Source organism: Epargyreus clarus, unplaced genomic scaffold (genome assembly GCF_041222505.1).
Source record: "Epargyreus clarus isolate Ecla_fem2 unplaced genomic scaffold, WU_Ecla_fem_2.2 ptg000017l, whole genome shotgun sequence".
NCBI classification, from domain to species: domain Eukaryota; kingdom Metazoa; phylum Arthropoda; class Insecta; order Lepidoptera; family Hesperiidae; genus Epargyreus; species Epargyreus clarus.
The window spans coordinates 7,966,834-7,986,655 of NW_027332225.1; the positions used below are offsets into that span (position 1 = coordinate 7,966,834).

Below are 19,822 nucleotides of genomic sequence, written 5' to 3' on the forward strand. Positions count from 1 at the left end.
GCCATAACTCAATTTCTCCCGCCACGCCGCACCGCGCCTCACCGCACCACAGATTAAAAATCATTCTGCCACAGTCGGCCATCCGACCACAATTGCGCCGCAATTGACGCCTCACCTCACCTCACCTCATCTCATCTCATCTCATCTCATCTCATCTCATCTCATCTCATCTCATCTCATCTCATCTCATCTCATCTCATCTCATCTCACCTCACCTCACCTCACCTCATCTCACCTCACCTCACCTCTGTTACTACTTCTAAACTCCTTGCTCTGGTAATAGTTCCCTCCATTTCCATATAATAGATCTACTTCCGATGAATTACATATTTTTAAATAGCCTTTGACCACGCAAATTATTTCTCTAACCAGTGTGCATAAGTACCACTCCATCTAGGCTCACTGTCCTTTGCCACCATGGAACAGAAAAAACAAGTGGAAGTGCTAAGTAGGCGTGGCGCGGCTTCCACTACTAGGCGTTGTTACTCTCACTTGCCTTCAAACGAGTCTACTCATGTTTGAGCGTCGGTTCGAGACAGATGTTTGTCAAATTCTATAAAATAAATTATTAAGACATATTATGCTATTTTGGAATGTAAAAATGATAGCAGAAAGAAGACAATTAAAAATGGAGGTGTTTCGTACCATCACTGAGTACAATTTTATTTTATATTTCCTAAAATCTTAAAAATATCAAATTTAAAAATAATTTCCACATAGTCACGCTAACATCAACCTTAATGCTTTCAAATAAAGTTCATTTTTAATTGATTCCACCATACCAAAACGTCTAGAAGAATCCACGCTACTCAATAAGTGATGGGGGCAAGTATAATTTTTCTTATCGATATTTTACAATATACATTATTATAAAGGGAAAATATTATATTTAGAAAATAAAATTATATAAATCTAAAATTAGGTTCTTGCGGCAAAAAGTATCGTAAGCTACGTGATAGCTGTAACTCACATAGCTGAGGTGTACTCACATATCATATCTCTCATGACATATCTCATTATTTTTCGATGGCTTGGATTTATGAGTGCTACTAGTAAGGAGAAATAGATCGATGCTATATAATTGTTAAGGATGCGAACAATTACTAAATGTTTAACATTTATATATTTACTTTATATCATTTACAAAATATATCTATGTACAAAAATACGTTAGCTATGTAGTACGTAGTATTTAGAGTCTTGAACATTTTAACCTAACTATTTTTTTTATAATATATTTTTAAAACAAATTTAAAATCTGCGGCAGCTTAAATAGCTAAAAACTTCATCTGTTACTCTATATATGTAACAAAATCTTAAGCTGCCCTTTTCAACAGCATCGGTCTACTTTCGGGAACATTTTCGTTTCGTGCATTCATTTTTAGGATGTAATACTTATGTTTTTTATTTTACTTTTTAATAATTAATCCTTGTTTAATTTTAATTCTATTCTACATTTATAGCTAGCACAGTAAATCGATGAGTATCGATAATTTTATCGTAAATAAACTCTTTTGTCACTATTCCAGTAGGAGAAATATTACGCAAGTTTGGTCCGTAAGTTTAAAGTGCTTAGGGCTATAATTGCATAAAGCCCAATCACTGCCATCTATGGTCAAGTAGCGGAACTACATTTTCAAATACTAAATGACGTAAATGCTTTTATGTGTTGTAGAAAAATAAACTTTAATATTATACGCACCTAAGTTGTTTTTACATATTCATGCTGTATATTTTAGAATACTTTCGAGTTAACTATAAATGACCAATAAAATGATATTAACTTTAGTAGTGTTATATGTAACAAGAAAAACGCAAGTGTGAGTTTGGCGACAACGGTTCCGATACATTCGCTCGTACTTACCACTTCTACTTGATTTTCTTTTCTATGATTGCCACAAACACTTTTTATGCATGTCAGTATCCTCTTCTCCGACGCTCTATTCTGACTTATTCTCCCTCTTTCTTTAGGACGTATTAGTTAACCTTTCAACCTCTCAGTACTCTCCTATGGGCGCTACCGGCTTCATTTAAGGTTGTTCACATCCATTCTCTACTCGACTCCCATTAGTCCCAATGCATCACTTCATCTAGCAGGAGACAGCCCAATCTTTATTTGCCAAAGATATCTGAAATAAGAAATCTCAGAGAGCAAGTGTGTTCGTTATCCGGCTATTATAAGGGTATTCTGACTACAAAAATGTTATTTTAGACTATGTGTATTAGAATTCCCACCACAATACATTTTTTTTAAAACCTAAAAAACCGAAGCCATCAAGTTCTATTAAGTATGGTAAATTGAACACCCGAAATAAATTAAAATATTTTATATGATGTCAGCTGTAATGGCTCATCTTATGCAATTCTGACTCTTTGCAACTCTGATAAATAAAATAGGGTTTGCAGCAACAAGGGTATTTCATCCTCTCATTTTCGCACTAACAAAAACGGCTCATATCTCCACCGCAATTACGGAAACGAAGGTCAAGAATGGTGTGCTTCTCAATATACTCGTACAAACAGATCCTCTTGTTTACGCATAATACCAACAAAGATACTTAAGTTATTTATCTCTAATATGTAATAAAATGTTAAGCTATTATGACTCGATCGCTTGTTACTATTATCTAACGTTAGTCACTTAATGAGCACCTAGCTTTATTTCTATGTCTCGTCAGTATTCTCTCGCTGTACTTAATCAGCATAGCTCCACCACTAACACTTAAACATCGGCACCATGGAACGAAAGGGCTATATGTTAAATAGCAGTTTATTATTTTAAGTTCCACGACTTGCTGCATTCGCGTACTCAATATTATCATCAAATTGTTCATAAATATTTGCTTTAGACATTTCTCCCAATTAATTGTGAGCGTACTTATAGTAGGTATGTACTGTCAGTGAGTAACTTTCTATGTTCATAGCCTACATACTTAGGAATATCAAGGACACACAACATATCTCCTTTTTGTGGGTGGCAACTTAGGTAACTTAGGTGGAAAGTCACATCGAATAGCACAGAAACAAATTGGTTGATTTATCCACAACTAAATAATACAATAGTCCACTAACAATATTTTCCCTATTAAACCATTATGACTGTAGTAATCTAGCTCTCCTCTCTAGTAATCTAGCTCTCCTGCAACTGTATCTCACCACGCTCAATCAGAAAAGTTTATATCACTAATGTTGAATAAGCGCTACTCTTAACATGAATGGTTAACCGGCACTCCTCAATCGTTAACGCTTACCCTGCATTAGGCACACCATAATGCTTCACCAGTATAACTCTATAATATTATAGACGTTATTTGTGCAAAATAATGATTTCTAAAACTCAAAATGTATGTAGTCATATTATGTACCTATGTGACTGTCTATTTAACCAAACCTCAGGTTTAATTATAATATCTTGTTCGAGATGTCTCAGTAATGTATCATGTCTCTGTCAAATTTCTAAGTTAATAGAGAATATGCTGCTGCTCCACACTCATACATCATAAAGAAGATTATTTACCAGATCCATACAGAATTCTAGAACTTAACTTGCGTTAATCATGCATAATGTGATTTGTTCAGGAACCGTGCCAAGAGCGCCACTAACAGCACCATCGCTACCTCCAGTTCCTCTTCTATAACCCAGTCTTCGTTGCCAAGGTTATAACACAAGTCTTAAGCGTCTGACTTTACTCCACATCATGGTAATCTTGAAATGTTATAACTGTTACAAGTCACACGTCCCTGTATGAAGCTCCTGTAGAGAAATAAACACAACTACAGTATAAAAGACTTTCACCGTTGCCCATCCTTATAATATTAGTTGAGCGGCCTGGGCTTTATAACATTACAACAAGCATCATTAATTGTTACAACAAGTTTTATTTTAAGTACTGCAACTAATATCATATAGAAAAGACTATTAAAGTTGTGTTAGTAAACAAATCAAGGCATACATCAATTACACACAGGCATATACACAACACACATTGTACACAAAATCTCAAAATTGTAAAAAAATCTAGATAAGACTGATGAGTTAGCTTATAGAAGTTAGTCACCGTAGGACGGACATCTGTAAACTCAGAAGAACCTCCAATGTAACGCCTGCTGCATTATACTTCAAAATGCATAGGCTATTAATTAATAATAATTATCATATGCAAGCAGTCAATGTAAAATAAAACTTATTCAATGTAAAATAAAACTTCTCACCAGCATATCAAAGCCTTACCTCAAGTGTATTAACAGCTGTTAACACACGTCATACTTATCTGGTTAATGAATGCTGCACCTCTTGCTTCTCATTTTATTAGAAAAATGACTTACAGAGTCCCACTTGAAACAGGTTATAAATTGCACCTAAAGCATTTACTCAGATACGATTTCACCTACTGGGCCTTCTACTTCACATCAACCGGTACTTCAGTAATCGAATGTATTAGAGTTAATTATTTAAGATCTTCAGTATCGTCATTTATGTAAACTAAACATGTTGATGCCTTCTCATAAATTACCATCATTATCTACGATCATCCTCATCATCACCAGCATCGATAATCGTGCTAACAAATTACGACTTTAATGTTCCGACATTAGTTGGAATAATTTCTTTTCTCTCATCTGGCATAACATCCTTTTTATATCTTTATCTCTCTATGACATGCTCACAATGAATGTGAGCATGTCATACCACTTCTGAATATAAAGCCATATTTTTTGAGTGTATCACAATAAAAGAAACATTTGCAGGATGATATATTTTCATAAATACTTTATAACAATGACGATTATGACAATTAGCTTCCCGCCAAAACTCAATTTCTCCCGCCACGCCGCACCGCGCCTCACCGCACCACAGATTAAAAATCATTCTGCCACAATATTATTCGTATACCTACCACTTATAATATTTTCCTTGTTTCGTAGACATGCGGTAAAACCGCTGTCGGGCTCGGCGCCGTCGGTGCGGGTCTCGGCGCTGGGCGTCACCGCGGAGGACACGACGGAGGGCAAGCAGCCGAGCAAGGCGCGCCAGAAGAAGTTCCAACGGCACTTCCCACAAGTCGGCCCTGAAGAACGAGTGCTCAATTGTTAGTATAAGCTCTTGTATATTTCTACTAACTTTCTACCCTTCTCATACAGTGTTTGCCTTTTAAAATTCGTTAGTCGAACGAGCCAGGTGATGAAATGATGTATTACACCACGCACCACGAATTTATGGTCATATCTGTAACTAGCAGTATCCGTGGCTTCGCCCGCTTTTTGTTCAATCATAATAAAATTAGCCCTTACAAACAAACAAACAATCAAAGTTACAAACTTTACATCTTTATAATATAAGTATAGATGTAAGAAATTATATGTAGCCAACAAGGTGTAAATCGATCTCTCGCTTTGATTTCAGGGTTCGACACCCAGGCTCGCATATCTGATTTTTTTAAGTATGTGTATTAACAAATTACTTTGCTATGACTAAAATTTTTCATACTTTATAAATCTGTGTCCATTATTGTTTTTTATATTATACAGTACATACTCAAACGCGACATATCAGTAAAATATATTGTTTAACTATGGGTTTCCGTTGACAATGAGAACACCGTCAATATTTGTAGATGACAGTTTGTTTTGTGTGGTCGGAAAACGACAGCTTTTATTTTCCATAAATATTGTCACTCGAAATAGATGTGGACATTGCTTTCTATGGAAAACAATATGTGGTGCTGTCATCCTATTCAAAATATGAAATATGACATCGTGCTTTAGTCGTTACCATTAAATGCCCTAGTAACCTCAAGTATATATAGTCATATAAGGCATATATAAAAAAATGTGCTTTGAGTTTAGGAAATAAAGATAATGGAGTTAGATAGAGAAGAAAATATTTAGGCAAAGATCTGGCGTTTTCACTTTGTAAATTACAAAATGGCAGCAGTCTCGAAATAAATAGTATTTTTATTGATATAGATTCGAAAATGGTTTCATCTCAGCCACGATATTTTATATACTATATAAAATACATAATTATTTATATTATTCCGCGACAATATTAATTTAAAATCCAATTTTGTGTATGTTCGTGATTACGTCACAAGTATTTGTGCGTTTATAAATAGATTAATTATTTTTTTCGATAATTTCCAGATTACTCTTGTGCGCTGGTCGGCGACCTCCTGCTACAGGGTCACTTGTATATCACGAAGAACTACTTCGCGTTCTACTCAAACGTATTCGGATATGTGACCAAGGTGAGCCACACTAAGATGTATTAGGTTATAAGCACATTATTGACAAAATTATTGAAATTGAACCATTTAATGGATTAATATAAGCTCTTAAAATAGGATTGGTGTTGTTTTATCCCAGGTAAGATAACCAAATAAAACTTGAACGGTTACTAACTACTACTAGCTACTGCTACTGACTACAACTATTAGCTACTAACTACTAGCTACTGAGTGTTCAGACTAAACATATTGCCAGACGCCATAGATTCGATAAATCTGTAGCATGTTTTTTTACGAGTATGATAGTGCCGATATAAGGAACTCCCAATCGACACACATAGCATTGGACCTTAAATGGATGAAAGATGGAAGGATGGAAGGAATTCTTTTGCAAAATATGCGAGAAGATGAGTTATAAATGTAAAAGCTTTGTTAAATTCAGTCAGTCAAATATGTACCTACGTTTCAACATCACACATAATTTCGAAATTTCACATTTTCGATGGTGAAATATAGGATGACACAGAGCTTAGTTTAATATAGCTGACTATTTGACAAAGCCCTAAGAAAAATTCTAAAATCCGTCCTATAATGGTAATAAATAGATATTAAATAAAAGGTTATTATATTGTCAAGATTTATAACAACTTGTACTTTACCACACATTTTGTTTTTATAAATTCATTTGAAAATTGTTTTCATAATAAACCTATAGTTTTCTATAACCTTAATTGTTTAGAACTATTATCTTCTTCTAGGTTCTACAATAGAGTTCGTAGTAGAAGTTTTTTCGTTTGACTAGCGAGGTGGCTATCAGTGTGATAGAAGTCGGTTCTTGTTATTATTAATGATGAGAGATAGATAGATAAATATAATACACTTTATTTCAAACTATCTATTACGAGTATAGCAGAACTAAGTGGAATTACGATTATTGTATGGATTGATATTTGAGTGCGTGACACGGTATGTTTTTCTTTATAATATATGAGGAAGTTGGAAGATCTAGTAGGAGTTTTACCCTTATATCCTATTTCTGCCTCATAACAGCCATTTTAAACGTTGATGTGTTTTGTATAGAAGAGTGTGGTAAGGGAGACATACTTATCCGAGGCGTTCCAGATTAGTCCTCAGGGGTAGCGGCGCATCTGTGGTCTGTTATCTGGGGTTGATTATAGTAAATACAGTATCGTAGTACTAAAACACTCAAAACAGTAGCGCATAACACTGCTGTTATAAAGATGTCAGAAATAGCTGTGGTGGTATGTTTTGATATACGAGTAAGTTGTGAGTACCTATCGTGGTTGCTCTGATTATGAAATTTAAAAGGGTATTAGTACTTTTGTAAGGGGGAAAAGTTTGTTTCGTATTCATTTTATTTTTAGTCGTTAGAATAAAGTAGCGGGCGGAAGATAGTATGTATATAATTATGCTTATTTCATAATAAAATTACATTTATATCTGCAATGTGCGGAGATCATTAGTGAGCGGCCAAGAAAAGACATGTTCCATTAATTAAACTTTTCTTAACTCGTGTAATTATCTATATTATGCAATGCAGTTCTAGAATTGCATTACATATTTTTAGTTTTAATTAAGTGTTGTTAGTATTTTTTTGCCAATCGTTTTTTGTAACATTGGAGTAACAAACAAGCTTGAGGTAAATCGTCGCTGCTGCCCACGAACACCAGGGCTTATTTAGTTGCCCCTAAAATCACCTCATATATATATGACCTCATATATATATTCTACTGACACGTAAGAACTGCTTCATGCTAGAAACACCGTAAAAGTATCTGTACACTATTCGAAGACACTATTACTATTATTAGTAATAAGTGTGGCGGTGGTACCTCCCGGTCGAACCGAACTAGTTCTACTACCTTTTAAATGTCTTAATAACTACGTACTACTATTTATAAACTAAGTACCAATTACTATTTTTAAGCAATTGAAGTAGAAAACGGGCATCTATTTAACTTGATTTTAAGTTATCACTACCGCTCTTGAAAATGTTTAATCAACCTATAGGATTAAAGTTCTACTTTCAATCGGTCTTAGGAAGTTTGGTAACCCTTCAGGACTAAATTAGAATGCCTCGCATATGCCCCACCTTTCATACTAAAGTACCTACAGTAGCGCTTAATTCTTATACTGACTATTTTTCCTATAATAGTCGTGCTATTATAGGAAAAATTGTCAGTATAAGAATAGCTTATCTTATGCTATATCTTATCTGAACTATTTCCTTTCTCAATACAGCTGTTGTCTGTCTGTTCGAGTTTTACGCAAAAACTGCTGGCCTGATTGTAATAATACTTATTGCATTTCAATATCTTTGGTTACATTTAAAAAACTCCTATTAAAAATAAATAAAGTACAACCCCTTGTGGTTAGACTCCAGTGGCACAACCACCATACCCATTTAGACCTAATAATAGTAGTGTTAAGCGCTGCTGTATTATGGTTTGAAGGGTGTGGTACGGGAGATTTTACTTTTTACCGATGCGTTCCAACTTAGTCCTCAGGGGTACCGGCGTATATGTGGTCGACCTCCCTTAGGAATCTAATCCTATCTGGAGTTGATTACAGATGTCTATGGGCGGCAGTAGCCACTTACCGTCAGGTCTATGTTATAACATGGTTATTACTTAGATACCTAACATGAAATAAAAGTTTTATGGCATCGTAAGTCCTTAATGTTTTAGACATTAAGTATTGGTTGTACTCAGTCGTATGAATTTCGGACTCATACTATGAAAAGACTTTATACAGGTTTCCGATTTTTAAATTAATAATCTCTTCAATGGATAAACATAATTCATTTTGAAATACTTCCCATAAAGTTCTAAAAGTTGAGTTAAGTCAAGCGATTCTCACTTGACCAGCGTGATGGACTGTCCTAAAAGCAAAGAACATGTTTTTCTATCGGGGAGTAGTTCTTGCGTTTTGATGGAAGGGCGTGGTCGACTGATTTGTATTAGAAAATCATCTTGGTCCACTGGAGTGGCAAAGTATCTGTGATTTTTTCTGGCAGAACCCTTAAATTATATGTTAAGTTATTTAATAGTGGTCCATGGACGACATTGACCACAGTCTTGGAACAAAAAGAACATGATTGCAACCCCGTTCATACGTTTTTCGCGAGATTTATTAAAATCCACCCCAAAAAAATCAAAGTCACTCCTATGACGTCCTCGTTATTATATAAAAGCGAAAATCGGTTGAACACAGATATTCAGAAAATTCGTATAGACTTACTAAGTAGTCAAACAAATAACTTGTGAACTGTTCACCACTGAAGTACAAACATTCAAAAACTGGTTTTATATTTGTGTATCGCGATAATAAGAAAAGCATCTCTGTCACTATGTGGTGTCATTAATCATTAGTAATAACAATGATAATTGTGTAATTTGTTCACTTTATTTATTGTAGCATTGCTGACACTTGTTCGAAGTCATTAACTACTTAATTGTTATGTATGAAGTTATGGTATCTTTTAAATATTTATTTCTTAAGGCACACTTGACACTTACTGTTTCTCATGTCATACTTGGCGTAACAATAATACTGTGTATTAATGTGTCTACACGTGGCAGAATAAACGTTTATACATATATATTATCATAGGTATATGTATATAACTACATATAGTCGAGATCATTGTTTTTATTCATGTGTAACATTTGTAAGTGACAGACGCTCGCCGGTGAAGGGCACGTATCTGTTTATAATATAATGTACAATAATAACCAAAAAAATATATATAAACATATAAAGCTGTGATAGCCTAGTGGTTAAGAAACTCGACCTCTCGATCGAGGAGCCCGAGGATCGAATTCTAGGCACCTCTGATTTTAAAATTAATTAATATTATTAATTTATATATTAAATTTGGAAGATTTATAAAAAAAACAAAGGTATGTGAATTCTACAAATACGCACTTGGTCAGTGCGGCGGAATGGCCTAATCCTTCTCATTATGAGAGGAGACAAGTAGTGGGACAGTAATGGATTGATGATGATGAACCAAAACATATATACTGGCTAGGAAGTATTTATATTTTCCTTAGGTCTTAATATCTAGATGGATTTTTACCATAATTACATAACACATAGTCTCTTTTTACCCATCTTCGGGAATAAAACTCAGAACCTTCGTCACACAAGTGCGATGGAAAAATCCATAAAGGTTTCAATTCGATGGAAATTTAAAAAAATATGTATCAATTAGTACTTCCCCACGCGAGTTTGTTGAAAGCGGCTTACGAATTCATAAACCTGTCCCAACCTTTATGATCCGTCACTTCAGATAGATATTAATTTAAACTTTGGATCGACCCAAATAAAGATTAAAATAAAATACGAGTAGTGCTGTTTCAAATTTGATCACTGTGAAGGTCGGCATTGATTCAACAGTTAGGTATGCCGTATTACTTGTGTAGAAAAGTACCCACTAGTGGCAGTTTGCAACACAATTATGTAGATATATATCTTTTGTGGAAATTCTTATCATATATATAAGTAATCAAACTTTTGATGTCTTATACTATAATTGTTTCCAACTTAACTTTGTTTCGTTCGACATACGCAACCCCAAAATAAATTATAATAAATTCGTATAGTCTATATCTTAGCCTAGTTAATGAAGATAGACATAAAGAGTACCTTTAATAATATACTAATACCTATAATATATTATAGACGTCATAAGTCATATCGTTTACGTAAGGTAAGGTATTATATTTTTGTTTTGTTGTTAGCAATTATTACATAAATTGCGGACGGTTATGACTAATGACATACATAGTTATAAATAAATAATGTTGCTATGCACTTTTAATGATGCTATACTATAACTAGAAACTGCAATGGATAATTATATATAATATTTTTTTGTAATTTTGCTCTAAGGAAATCTAAACGTGACATTAATTGTATTATTTAATTAAAAAAATAATAATATATATAGTATCGGTGGCATAGACCTGTATTTGTATTGTACCCATCGGTGGCTTTATTCATACTATAATGGGGATGTTTTATATTGATACACATTAGTCGTATATTATAAAAATCCTAAATTTCGATATGCTTAGCCTTTGTTTGATTAACGACGGTCGTAATTCAACTAAAATGCGTGTTGGGGGTTTTAAATATGTAATTTAATTGTATATTAATTGCAACATGGAAAATACGTGTGTCGATACAACAATATTTTGTATGATTGAAAGTCTGCTTCGTGCTTTGGCTGCGGTGACTATACCGCTGAATTTGAGTCATATTGAGAGAGAATCTGAGTCATATTGTTGTTTGCTGGTTTGAAATTGTGGTAAGATCATCAATCATTCATATATTAACTGACATTGATACTTTCTACATTCATATATTAGGATATGCCGTGACATTGCTGCCGTGGATGCTTAGACTTATATTCGTACTTAGAACAGAAAACCAACATCTTTTATAATTACATCCTACCAGAATCTCTGTGTCATACTGATATGATTATGCCTCCATATAAAGGTGCTTGTACAAAGTAGTTAAGCGTTAGGCGATGTTAACACTTAATTACGAAATTATATTAATGTTTGCCTGCGTAGCGTAACTGCGTTACGGTCTATGACAAACGCAAGGTACCGTAATAGCATAAAACTTCATCTACTCAGTGTTAAGCAGATCTTAATGATGGATTCGACACGCCTTTACAAACAAACACTTTTGCAAAAAAACACTGTTGATCTTTATCGATAGTAACGCATTATTACTTCACTGACAATGCAACTCTGTTTGTTATTTCAATTATAAACAAATTTGACTCAAAACTTGTCAAAAATTTGATTTTCTAGTTACTAATACCGACGACGTCGGTCCTCCGGATAACGAAAGAGAAGGTGGCGCGCATCATCCCCAATGCGGTGGGCGTGTGCACGCGGGACGAGCGGCACGTGTTCGGCTCGCTGCTCTCCCGCGACTCCACCTACAAGCTGATGATGCACGTGTGGAAGGCGGCGAGGGTGCCGGAGCTGGCTGTTCCTAAACCACAGGTAGCTATGTGATCATCTCTGTGCGGTAGCACAGGTAGTGATGTCATAAAAGTCATCAAAAAGCCGCCATTTTGGTTTTAGTACATCATTGATTGATTCAATATCCTCCACTTGGATAGGCTAACACAGAACCCACATACGAAAAATTCGTACTAAATGAAATGAATATAAAATACATGTGAAATGAAATTTGTTAAAAATCAGCAAAATCCACTGTTTACTTGATCCTGGAAAGTTAGACTTTAAGGAGATTCTATGAAATTGTATTTAAGTCTTCGTTACATGAAATCACCCATTGAAGCAACTAAATCATTCATGTTACATGACATGTTAAAATATTTCGACTCATGAATACTGAGTAATTCTTCAAATTCCGTGTTATATTATAGGAGCTGCGAACATCAGAAGTAGAGCTCGACGCGTCAGAGTACTCGCCGGAGGACGACACCAGCTCCGCGGGCGGAGACCAAATCGATGCTCCCGAGCCACCTGTACGGAGGGAATCTGAAGCCATCATTGCCGCTGGTAAGTTGGTATGATTCTGAAGAATGAGCTTATAGGTGTCAGAATGTTCTGAGGGTAACGTACAGGATTGTGACAAACTTAGTTTTGCGGCTTCTTTTATGTAAGCTGGCTGAATGTAACGATAAAATTAAGTTTGTCACATAATTACTAGCAGGACATAATAAAATCCAAATCTTCTTTAATACTAAATTGCAAGACGTAGGAAAAATAAAAAATACAGAATTTAAGATACTCAGACTTAGACTCCATTTTTTTCTGTGGAAGTGGAAAATCCTTTTATCTCCTAAAGAAATACGTGGGCTGCTATCTTACGATAACATTGTTAAGCTTATCTGCTTGGTTAATTTAGGTTTGAAGAATTTGGTAAGCCAAAGCTATACAAATTAGTAAGTACCAATACATCTGTACCTGTAGTACTGGGACAAGCATAGGCGAACGATATCCCCTGCCTGTCGTAAGAGGCGACTAAAATAGGGCTTCTAGGGTCTCGGGTGGTAATAGTGAGAGCTCGAACAGCCCGGCCAGCGATCCCGGGAAGGACGGCGGTGTGTGTGGTGGCATACCGTCGTACCAACGTGCATTTTTATATGTTTTTAATATTTTTATATAATGTAGGAGTATCAGACGAGCATTCAGTTCACCTGATGGTAAGTGGCTACTGCCGGCCATGGACATATGTAATCAACCCCAGATAGGATTCGATATTTCTACCTCAGGTCAGCCACAGATGTGCCGCTACCCCTGAGGACTAAGCTGGAACGTCTCGGAAAAGTATGTCTCCCTTACCACACCCTTCAAACCAGAATACAGTAGCACTCCTTTTATGAGGTAGAAATAGTTGTGGCGGTGGTGCCGCCGGAGTCGAACCACAACGGGTTCTACCACCTTGAAAAAGAAAAAAAGAACAAGAAGAAGTTCATAAAGAAAATGTAATTGCAGGCGGTGCAGCGGTGATCCAGCCGGCGTTGCTGACGGGCGGCAGTGTGCCCCCGAAGCGCAGCTCGCAGTACTGGAACGTGCTGATGCTAGTGCTCGTCGCGCTACTGGCGCTCTCCGCCGCCTTCCTCGCCTACAGGCTGTTCTTCGCCGGCTCGCAACCACAGGTGAGCACTCTACCCAAAGATAAGTATAAATATCTCACCGCCTTGTATTTGAAGGAAGCCGTTAAACGGCTTAAACGGCCGACAGTTCTGTCACCCATTTAATGGCTGTCATGGTGTAATTTACGCGGAACAATACCGACATGCACAGTTAACTGGTGTAAAAACACGAAATCGAAGAAAAAGAGCAGAGAAATATCGTTTTATTCGTAAATGATATAAAAACTACATTTTTTTAATATTTTTCAATCACGAAAATAGATGAGTGACAATTTCAATTGTCAAAACTGGCTACATTTCTGTGCCCTGCGAAGCTTTTATGTTGGTGAGTAGAAGGGAGAATGTATATTCGCTCTAATCTCGCACTACTGGAATTTGACAACCATAAGTGCCAGGTGAAAGAGTAGGGGGGAAAATAACTTTGATTTTGTTAATATTATACACGTTTCTGTAAATATTTCCTTATGTTCCTCCTGTTCTTTGTTTCTGTAAATATTTCGTTTATACTAATATTATAAAGAGGAAAACTTTGTTTGTTTGGTTGGTTGTAATGAATAGGCTTAAAAACTACTGGACCGATTTTAAAAATTCTTTCACCATGGGAAAGCTACATTATCCACGAGTAACATATATGGCTAGGCTATATTTTATATGAAATATATTTGATAAATAAATTTTGAGGCAGTACAAAGTTTGCCGGGTCTGCTAGTACATAATAACATTGATGTTTTGCAGGATGATTTCGGCAAGCTGTCTGGCGAGGAGCTGTACTCGGAGCTGGTGCGGTGGCGAGCGAGGCTACACGGTAGAGCGGCCGGCGAGCTGCACGCCTTCCTCACCACTAACTTGCTGCTGCTCAATAAGGTAGAGTAAATATAGAAACGAATCGCATCGCACGAATCGCATCGCACGCGCTAAATATAGAAACGAATCGCATCGCAATATCAAATTGTAGATATTGGCGCGAGACGAAGACGGCGAGAGATCCCTTTATGGTAGTTTAATGTTATAAGAGCAATTAATGTAAAGTGCCGCTGTACTCTGTTTTGAAGGTTGAGAGAGAAAATCTTTATAAAGCGTTATATTTAGTTCTCAGGACAACGTTCTCAGGTAGAACTCTAACACTGTCTCGTGTTGATTACACGTATATATGGGTGAGGACGACCACTGGACATCAAATTGACAGTTTAGTAATTTATTATTCTATAGTATTAAAGAGTACCACTAAATACCATTAAAATCAGGCCTAACCTATTTCTATTCCTTGGCACCAAAAACAATTATAAATTAAACAGACCTAAATAATATAATAACAAACAATCGATCGTATAAGTCATTAATGGACATTATGCCTTATATATAAAACATATTTGTATCCGTAATTAATTTTCTAATGTTTTTTTCTACACAGGTGAAGCAATCGTTGGAGGCACTTTCAGACGTGATACTAACGGATATGGGTAACAGTGCGAACATAAACGACGTGCCCAACGAGACATCATTCAGTTAGCGTAATGTACTGCCCGTGAAGTGATGTGAAGTAATTGAACGTGAAGCTATTGTAGCCAAGCAAAGTGAAGCGTCGGTAGCGAAGCGAAGTGAAGCGTCGGTAGCGAAGCGAAGTGAAGCGTCGGTAGCGAAGCGAAGTGAAGCGTCAGTAGCGAAGCAAAATGAAGCGTCGGTAGCGAAGCGAAGTGAAGCGTCAGGAGTGAAGCAATATCAATGAAGATGACGTCACGCGTGCGCTTTGTGCAAGTATCGATAGCTCAATAGTTTTGTCGCATTAAAATGGTGATAATTTATTACAGTAGCAGTTAAACAACTGTCAATTTAGATCAAAAATATTTTAAATAGAAAATGTATTTAGTGCGAATTTGAAGTGAGTTGATAATAGAACGGTTTCGTTTCACTTTTGAGTAAATGACAAGTGTGACATGCGTGCAGTCTATATATGTATATTTAGGTATAAATGAATTAATAACACCTTCCAGTATCACATGATTGCGTCTTTTGATTATAATATTCATAAAATTGAATTGGAATATATTCGTTGTTGTAAGATCGATTAGATAATATCATTAATAATGATAGTCTTCGATATCTGGTTACATTTAACGTACTTACAGACAGGATTTGAATATATTGTATAAATGAAATAAGTATAACATTAAAAACTATGATGTTTTTGTTTATACAAATAGTATAATTTTGTGTATACAATTGTTGTTAATCATACGAACATATTATTCACACTTGACATTAGTCATTATTGTATTGATCAATTAAACTTGAAATAAATTCAGTGAAACACAAAAAGAAACCCTAAAGAAATCGTGTTAAAAGTGTTTTATAGTACAAATAATATAATTTATATTTTTTACGTACATTACTTCCACATAATGCAATGCAACAAGTCACACTTGTTAAGCCTTTTTGGCTGTTATTTCAAACAAATTAGGGCTCAGAATTCCGTGCTATGATTAAGTTTTTTTCGCAATTCTGTGATGTTATTTAATTTGAGAACGTTTGAATTTTTAGCATTTTTGTTTATCAAAATCCAGAATTAGTTGATTTAGCGTTTACCCAAAGATGCTTTTTATTTAATTTTATTGTATAAAATGTGATTACTTTATGTATATAAGTGCAGTGGAAAGGAACCCAGTTTTAGTGTCTCTGAGGCATTGAGTCTAGGTTTTATTGAATGTGTTAAACACATAGAATAAGTGTTGTGGTCGACCTGATGTAACCATTGTTAAGCTCATATTTACAATCATTATGTAAACAACAATTTAAAACTAAAGCAGATTCTGTTTTAGAAGTAGTTTTTGTGGATGCTATTTGTAATGTTTGTTCCCAAAGAAAATACGTTGTTATTTTCTAAAAATAATATTTATATGTGGGATCTCTTAACGTTAATGATTACTACGCAAGAATCAGGGAGATTTTTAAAGCGTTTTGATAGTTGTATCTCTGAAAACCGGTTGATTTTAGACTGTCAAATGAATTTGCATTACGATGCTATTGTGTTAACTAAAAAAAAAACACGTTAACTAAAAAAAAAAGCAAAGAACATACCAGTTCGGTTCAACAAAATGTACTAACACAGTTTATCTATCACATCGAAAGAGTGAGAGCAAAACCGAAATGTATATTATTAAATGTTTATTGTATTTTAATCAGTAGCGAACTAATGTGCTTAACGATGGTCAAAGTTACCTGTATTGTTTTGTAGCAACCATATCATTATCACAACAAATACTGCAGGGTGGGAAGAGGTAACCAAACTCACTCGATTCTCGCTGATAAAACATGTTTTCAGCCATCGATACCAATTGATTAAGCTAATGTTCACTAATACTCTAATGTTTTTAATATTACTATTAATGAATAAGTGACAATTTACTGCTCAATTACAAAAATCGATTTTAAGGTTCAAATAACTTCTGACTTTAAATGAAACTATAGTAGATGGCGCTGTACTATGTAATTAATATTTTTGAATAATCATCATTTCTTTTGAAACTGAATTATTATTATTATTATTATTTATTTTATATTGAATGTCTTCAAGCCAATTCTCTTTTTTTGCTCTTAAACAACAAATGTTATTTCTTTTCATGTAATAGCGAGCATTTTTAAGCTAAGGAATCTTGATCATATTACAGTCTAGACTAGTCCATTAGAACATACTTTCGTTTGTGCATCATTCTATTGCTAGACGTAATGTTAGGTATCTTTGTCATTTAAACGTTTTCCAACTTCATTATTTCCAATTCTCGTTAAAATATAAAAGGTTCACCTATAGATAACATAGGTCTCTAAGAAAATTTTGGGTTTTAATATTCATTTCATTAAAATATTGAAATAATATGATCGAGAATCGAGTGAGTTTCAACAATGGTACCAGTTGGCATTTATGTTTATGATCGAGAATGTGATAGAGTCAAGTGGCAGTGGTGCTAGTTATTATAAGTGTAACGATAACCAACATTCCTCCGTCAGATCGTTCACAGGAAGCGGAATATCGATGGACAGGCGAGGCGGTGTTTGAACCAATGTTTGCTTCAACTACAAGTAGTTTGCCAAATATATGTCATGTATATTTCTTGCCAGTGTGTTGAGGTCAGTTCACACGTAAAATTATTGTATGTGTAATATTTAAATTTAAAGGTACAATACAAAATATAAAGGCACTATTGAAAATAGAGTGCATTACGTAATTATTTTTGTAATATTGATTAACATTTGTCTGGGGGCAGCCATGGGTCATTGACCTTACTGGATCAAACAAATTGTCGTAACTAATGTATTTAATAATTTTGTAAGGTATAACTGTATAATCATTACATAATTACGTATGTACTGGCCATAATGGTGCTACTAAACGGGTATTATTTTACTTCAATTTATAGTTTTCACTATTAGATATGATTAACTCTATTTTACTTCGTGTCTCTATTTTACTTTCAATTGTATTATCTATGGCATAATGATTCTTTGTATAATTATTTTTATTTGTTGGTATTATATTTTTGCAAAGGTGCAAGGCTTTATGGCGAACAGTCCGTGCCCAGCGTTGGGACAGATTCCCACGACAGTATATAATCATTATTTTAAATTTAAATAAAAAACATACATGGAAGTAATACTTACCCATTTAGAAGCTCCATATAACGGTTTATTTTTCGCGAATAATTGTGTAGTTAAATTAGCTAGAGAAGTTTAGTAAAATTTACACACTAAATGACGGAAGCGGGCATTTCGAGTGGTATCTTTACTTAGCATCATTTATGTATTAACGTCCTATGTATTGTTAAATATTGAGTGTAGGTGATTTAATTTATCTGTATTACTATGTATTTTAATATGCGACAGTGACGCATCAGCATTCTTTTACATCTACAGACATACAGCGTGTCAGACGCGGACCGTATCAGACTAAAAGTATCCTTATATACAACGTGTATTGATTATTCGGTCAAAATATTGTATAGAAGCATATGATTTTGTCTGACATGGGACATGTCTGACACGTTTAATGTCTGAAGTCGTCCAATAGTCGTCATGTTTTCGCCTCGTTATATAGCGAGAAATATATGTTTTTAGATTTGATTTTTACGTATATGGTATTTTCGACGATCACCGTAAACTGAACTAACTTACACATAAAAAATATAGATGAATTAAATGATCTATAACGTATCTTGTAATAATTTATTGTTCTAGTCTTTAGTAAAGCTCAAGTTGCGTTTTCGGTACTACGATGTAATATTACGTACTTATAAATTACGTATTTAAATATAAATGTTGAATGAATGAATTGGAATGGAAAGGAATGAAATGACTATTATAAACATCTTATAATATATTCTTAAGGAACGAGAATAATCATACCAAAAATATTATTTGGGGTCAGCTATTATTTTTTACTATTACAAATGGTAATAGTAATTGGTTTCAGGGATATTTTTAATATAAATAGGACCATTATTTATAAAACATATTACTTTTTCATTTAACCTAAGTATTATAAATTTATTGAGTAATATTAATAACTAAATCATAATATTTTATCTAAAAATAATAATATAAACGCAAATTGTTTTAAATTTGTTTTTATCACTTTCAGTGAAATAGCAATAGGAAATATTTACTAGTAAATCACTGTTAAGTATGTCGTAACACCAAGTTGTATTGGATGAATGAATTGCTTAATATGAAGCACAGAACAAGTGTAAATGTAGACTTGGTACACGATGACCCACGATGTTCAACATCTGATCAAGTATTTAAACAGACAGAAGTGGTTTAAAGCTCTATATAGATCGTCGGGATCATATGTTGCTCCCATGTGCCTGACAATATCAGTTTTATTGGTCTTACATGAGATCCAATTAATTGTTATAGAATTGATAAGTTT

At 34.5% G+C, this 19,822-nt stretch overlaps 1 protein-coding gene across 1 annotated transcript in view; it reads left to right on the forward strand.

Moving 5' to 3' along the window:
• The window catches only part of LOC140749237 (uncharacterized), a 95,354-nt gene extending 78,414 nt beyond the window's left edge, over nucleotides 1–16,940 (forward strand). The window contains exons 19-25 of the mRNA XM_073082283.1: nucleotides 4,927–5,090; nucleotides 6,145–6,248; nucleotides 12,080–12,277; nucleotides 12,667–12,802; nucleotides 13,742–13,905; nucleotides 14,638–14,766; nucleotides 15,314–16,940. Coding sequence (XP_072938384.1) covers nucleotides 4,927–5,090; nucleotides 6,145–6,248; nucleotides 12,080–12,277; nucleotides 12,667–12,802; nucleotides 13,742–13,905; nucleotides 14,638–14,766; nucleotides 15,314–15,412 — 994 coding nt within the window. The 3' untranslated portion in view covers nucleotides 15,413–16,940. The remainder of the gene's footprint in view (nucleotides 1–4,926; nucleotides 5,091–6,144; nucleotides 6,249–12,079; nucleotides 12,278–12,666; nucleotides 12,803–13,741; nucleotides 13,906–14,637; nucleotides 14,767–15,313) is intronic.
• The last annotated feature ends 2,882 nt before the right edge of the window (nucleotides 16,941–19,822 follow it).